The sequence below is a fragment of the Kryptolebias marmoratus genome, linkage group LG8 (genome assembly GCF_001649575.2).
Source record: "Kryptolebias marmoratus isolate JLee-2015 linkage group LG8, ASM164957v2, whole genome shotgun sequence".
NCBI classification, from domain to species: domain Eukaryota; kingdom Metazoa; phylum Chordata; class Actinopteri; order Cyprinodontiformes; family Rivulidae; genus Kryptolebias; species Kryptolebias marmoratus.
Genome location: NC_051437.1, coordinates 10,769,279 through 10,775,273, shown reverse-complemented (window position 1 = coordinate 10,775,273; position 5,995 = coordinate 10,769,279). Strand labels below are relative to the sequence as shown.

Sequence of the window (5,995 nt, the reverse complement as noted above, 5' to 3'; positions counted from 1 at the left end):
GGGGGGGGGCAGCTTTGCTTTGAAAGCTTAAAGAGTTTTTACGTTTAATGTCAGAGCTTTAGTGAGGCGTGGCGGCAGGAAGCGCTGCAGGTCCAGATTAAGTTAGCCAACACGATCTGAGCCGTGACGGAAACTTCCAGGTCGCCTTGACACACAAGGCCAAGAGAGCGCACATCAGGAGCACGCACCTCGTAGTTGATGTCCATGCCCGCGTCCAGGAGCACGTCCACCACGGGGAGGTGCCCGTTCCGAGAGGCCAGGTGGAGCGGCGTGTGCTTCTTGGTGTTGCAGCTGAGCAGGTTGGGGTGAGCGCTGAGCAGCAGCTTCACCACCTCCAGGCGGCCGTACAGCGCCGCCAGGTCCAGCGGCGTCTCGAACTTGGTGTTCCTCATGGTGGGGTCGGTCAGCTCCTCCAGCAGAAGTCGCACCACCCGGCTGTGGCCGTACTGGGCGGCACAGTGCAGCGGCGTCTCGTTGTCGTTGTTCTGTTGGAGGCCAATATAACCGGGTGAGAGGCAACCACACACACACTGCAAGTACAGAAGATGGGATAAGTGACGCAACAAAACAGACTGCTTTATTAGTGAATGAGTAAAGAGGCGGCTGTGAGAGTGAACCAATCAGAGCAGAGAGCCCACCACGGCAGCAGGTTAAACAGGTCGAGAAAGAAGCCGCACATGGAGCAGATTTCTGACAGAGTGGGGAGGGGACAGGCCTGAGCGGAGGACCACACTACATGCATGGAATAACGAGGACGGGTGCTGGAGATGGCAGTGAGCTCCAGGGACTGCAGGGCGATACACAAACAGGTGGGAATTAGAGAAACGGTCCCGTTTGACGACGGATCAGAACGCACTGATGCTTCTGCACAAGGACTCCCACATACTGTAAATAAATGTGAGTGAGGCAGTTATGAGTCCGCACCCAGGCCGCTGTGATCCTGGGCTACTGGAGAAAGACCGCAGGACTCTAATACAACAGTAAAAACTTCTGTACTGTGCCAAAATCCTGAGTCATCTCTTTTTTTGTCTTTATACGGTACTTTGTTTCCAAGCAGAAAAGCTTGCTGGTAATCATTTAAAGTTGCTTTGATCAATAGTTTAAGCTTTCTGAAATCTTTCAAAGTGTCTTTTTTTTAACCTTGAATGCTTTCCTTAAGTTGGTTGGCTGTGGCAGCCATCTTGAATCGGGTTGATTTCAAAAGTTAAATCAGTTGTAAATGTGCATCCAATGATTAGTGTCAAGTTTCATTAAACTCGGAAAGGGTTTGTGGGATATTTTGCTAACAGACAGACACAAGAGCGCAGACATATACACCACACACTGATGAAAACATTGTCGCCCACATTTCACATTTTGGTGGCAGGCGGTAGTTACATGATAGCCCTCGGGTTTCGATTAACATTTATTTCCAGTGATTTTAAGGTGATCTGACACAAAAGACTGCATTTATACAGCTCTGTTAGTCCTAATGATAAGTCAGAATGCTTTACAGTAAAGGAAAAATTCACTACGTTTCATATCTATACTTTGATTTTCTTTCTTTTCTGTTTTTTTTAAAGCAAATAATCACACTTTAGGACCAAATATGTAGCTATGTAAACAGACTTTAACATGTCATCCAACCACAAACATGATTAGCAGACAGCTCACTCTACCAGAGCAGCTGCTATGTTTTGCAACTCTAAAAACTAGTAGGCGTAGTAAATCTTCACACTGACAAAGCAGGAACTCTCCCGAAACCAGAAAATATAAGAATACGCGTAAACATGCGGCACGAGTGGCTCATGGCTTCGTGCAAATGAGGCAGAACTGGCAACCTACATAATTCTGTGTCTTACATAACACCACTGATTCACTGGAAGTGAAGGTAAACAGCCCAGAGAGCACTCCTTAAATATTAGCCAGAGAGGGATTAATGTTCTGCAAGTCCACTTAATAACTCATCTTATCCAGAAGCAGAGATTTTAAATGATCTGAAAAGTTGTTTTTTTTTCTTATTTTTAACTTTTCTCAACATCTGCAGGGCAGGAAATCGGGCAAACAGATAAAAGAGCAATTAAAAGCAGCAATTACAACATAAACTCGCTAAGTGCTGCTTATTGGATCTAATGACCTGCATGCAGCGGCAGGATCGATGCCGATTAGACACGGGAGCGTCCAGAACTGCTGCTGATCTCTAACATGGGCCTCCAGCAGGGGGCAAACATGACTCGAGGGAGTCAGCAATCTGTCTGGACCGGGCTGCAGGTTCTCCCCGAGGAGCGGGCCAGCTGTGCTGCGGTGAGGACTGAGGGGGGCTGCGTTGTTGTGAAAATTTCCCAAAATCTCAACGCCAGATGGAATCAGCAGGTATCTCCCCGTGATGTTCGAGGGAAGGAAAGGTTACTGAACTCTGCTGGCGAAACGGGCAGAAAGGAGGCGGGCTCCTGGGAAACAAAACGACACCTGCCCGTCAAAGGAAGGGACACAAATTAAGGCTCAACGTGGACAAAACAACTCTAAAAAGAGCGAGAGAGAGAGACCTTGGTTTTTGCAGCTTGGGTGGTTCCTTCAGCTAGACGTGCTATTTGTATGCTTTTATAGTCATCTTTGGCTCAGACCAAACACACACACACACACTCAGTTTTTCATCTGACACACACCACTGAGCACTTGTCACAGCTTTTTGAGGAGATTTACTCTGAGTTTCTTAAGACGACTTCAGCAAGGCAAACATGGATGCTGCGATTACATCAGCATGATTCACTTCCTGCACATTTTCTGCCTCAGTAATAATCCAAGTCAGTCCAGCGTTCCGCCATTCTTAGCGCCCTTTTACCTTTGCCTGATGGCTGCGACAGAGATGAACGCAGGAAACGCGAGGTGAAATAAGAGCACGAGCTACGGAGTTTCTTCGAAACGATTGAAAAAAAGACGCGGGAAGAGAAATTTATTGCTGACAAATGAAGTAATATTTATCAAAAAAATAAATAAATAAAAGAGGTAGCGGCTGCAAACGTGCACGGCGTGGACACACACCATGACCTGACTGCTACGAATCGTTTCAGCACCAAGTGTCTCTCTGCCCCTGTGACAGTCGAGGCCACGGCGGCCATGTGTCGGCCAGCAGCTGATCACATTAAACATGGCTGAGCGGTCCCTGTGACTCACTGATGGCGAACAAGAGCGACACCGAGCCGAGCCTCCTTTGATGCGAGCGGCGCTTAGCATGTTATTCACGCGGAGCCCCGTCCACCGCAGGGCTGAGCTCTGCCCGAAACCCCGAACATGTTGAGGAAAACGTGTTCAGTCTGTCGTATCTGTAATGGATACACAGTAAACGGACAAATGGTAAATGGACTGTACTTATATCACGCCTTTCTAGCCAACTGGGCCACTCAAAGTGCTTTACAACACAATCTGTGCCCTCATTTATCCATCCACACACAACCACACAGCGCTCTGCTACATCTATACACAGCTAACCTAAATAAATCATCCTATAGAGTCTCATCAGTGCTTTAAACTGCATTCATACACCGATGGGGCACATCTGAGGCAGTGAGGGGTTCAGTCTTACCCAGGGACACTTCAACATGTGGCCTACTGATGGAATCAAACCTCCAGCTCTTACTGGAGGACAGCTGCTCTAACCGCTGAGCCACAGCCGTGCTAATGTGGCAGACAAATCGTTAATTACCTCAACTCAATTTGCCTATTCGTGTTTAAATCTGATCTTCAACATTTAACTGGGTTTCCGCAAAAGTATAACTCTAAACATGGATGTTAGATTCTGGCGTTTCCTTTGTGCAGAAATAACTGCAGCCAAAGATTTCCATTTCTGTTCGAACCTCTCTACAGAACTAATTTAAATCTTAGTAGATTTCCTGACAAACTGCTAATTAAGTCCAAAAGTTTCATTGTGTTTTATACAAACACTATAAACCTGTGCTTCACCTTTAATTTCACATTATTCGCAGTATTTATTCCATCAGAAAACTATAACATTCTTGCCGGAAGTGCCAGAAGCTGAATCAAAGGTGCTACAGCTTGCTGCTGCTGCTGCAGCCACTGTTTCCACTTGCAACCATAACCGTTAAAGTTCATGTTTCGAACCACGTAATGCAAAACTGACAGCAGTTCAGTTTTTATAAGCAGCATTTGCATGAACCGCCCTGAGATTATTAAGACTGGGATTATTTTAAGGATGGCAGCAATCCCCTTTGGTCCTGGCCAATGCTAAGGCTAGCCGTTAGCTCATCAATCCAGTCAGAATAAAACGGTTTTTCCAAGCAGAGGTATCTGAATGAGCACTTTAAGGTCAGGACTTTGACTTGGCTTCTCTGAAACAGCATCCTGTAGGTTTGGGATTATTGTGTTGCTGTTAGATTCAATTCATAATCACTTGGTCATATTTATGTGTTTAAATTAATTAACAAACTTCAGAACCCATTGTTGACAGCAACACATACTGGCACCAGACTATTATACTACCACTCCCATGTTCCAAAGACAGGATAGGCCTTTGTTAATGAAGCACATTGGTTCTGTCTCTACAAACAAACTGTATTTTTTTGGGCTTCATTTATCCACAAAACATGTTGTCCAACAATCCTCTGACTTATCCACGTGATCTTACACAAACCCGCCGATGGGCAGCAACGTTCTTACAGGTTCCCTTGAGACCTCAAAGCGTATTACACGAGCGATGTATCTTAGTCAGCCACCCCTGGGGAGGCTCTGGATCGTCTTTAATGTCTCCATCTGTCTGTCTGTGGAGTCCAAACTCATAACATATGTTTTTGTAACCTTTTCCCAATCCGACAAGATTCCGCAGCTCTTTTTCCCGGTGTCCTCAGGTAGCTTTTTTCTTTTACTTCATGTCACGACACTTTTCCACAAACACAGAGTGTTGTGAAGGTCAATTATTGAACGATGACTGTTCTTTTACCAAAAAAAATAAAAGATCAAAAAATAAAGGGATGTCAAAACTCAATTATTGACATCCCTTTAACAGAAAACAGATGATTTAAAATCTACCTTTGACTTGCTAATTTGACAACCTTGTGCTTTTATTTTTTATATGGTTAACTTGCTGCATAATTAATTGGTTATGCAAAACCATTTTATTGGTTTTTGTTCCTCATCTACCTGATAATGTTTTAGACTATATTATACAAAACGTAGCTTATTCTGCCACTATATATACTATTGTGTGCTTCTAGGATGATTTTGCAAACTTGTGCTGTTTTATTTATTACCCACAAAAAAAAAAATCAGCAAATCAATAACTACAAGAACAAGCAAGACAAAAGTCTTTTGTGTTTTTTTTTTAAATCTGGCATTAAAGTGATAAAAAACTAAACCATCAACATTGTTTCATGTGATTAATTTTCTTCATTCCCCAGCACTCATATTGTTATATAAGAAGGATTCCCAGTGTAATGCTTCAGCGTGTAAGCCTTATCTTCTCTATACATCCGAGGCCATGTGAGCAGTCAAATAATCACGTAACGAGACTGAACTCTGATGCCCATTACACAAAGTGGCACCAATGACTCGCAGCCTCGTTGGGAAAAGAGATTTGCAATCATATAATAGAGCGAGGACTTCCTGGATGGTGCAAGTTCTGCAAAATCAGCTCTGTACCGTGGCGCAGCGGAAAGCAGGAAATCCGATTTGACCCGTAGAGATCAACATGTCCACTGATGCTGATTGATCAAGCCAACCTTTGGAGCGTCTGGAGCTTAGACTCCATGGTGTTGTTATAACGCTGCAGAGTATTCTGAGGGAGGGGGAGGCAGGCAGGCAGGCGGGCGGGGTGACGGAGAGGGAGGAGGATGTTACACACAACCTCAGGCTGGGAGATGGTATCAGGACTTGACTGGCGACCTCGGTCACGTGACGTGCTGGCTGGCAGCAGAGCGAGGCAGCGGTTACATCAGCCTGGCCCCTGGTGGTGGTAGTAGAAGTGCTGGGCGGCGGCGGCGGCGGTGGTGGAGGAGGAGGAGGG

The 5,995-nt window shown here is 45.3% G+C and overlaps 1 protein-coding gene across 12 annotated transcripts in view; it reads right to left on the bottom strand.

The window, feature by feature from the left end:
- LOC108232044 (ankyrin repeat and SAM domain-containing protein 1A) overlaps positions 1 to 5,995 on the bottom strand; it is a 66,687-nt gene that overhangs the window by 39,661 nt on the left and 21,031 nt on the right. For 7 of the 12 annotated variants that reach the window (XM_037976906.1, XM_037976902.1, XM_037976903.1 and 4 more), the window contains exon 5: positions 189 to 530. In XM_037976906.1, coding sequence (XP_037832834.1) covers positions 189 to 530 — 342 coding nt within the window. The remainder of the gene's footprint in view (positions 1 to 188; positions 531 to 5,995) is intronic. The other 5 variants (XM_037976910.1, XM_037976909.1, XM_017409559.3 and 2 more) reach the window with 1 other exon arrangement.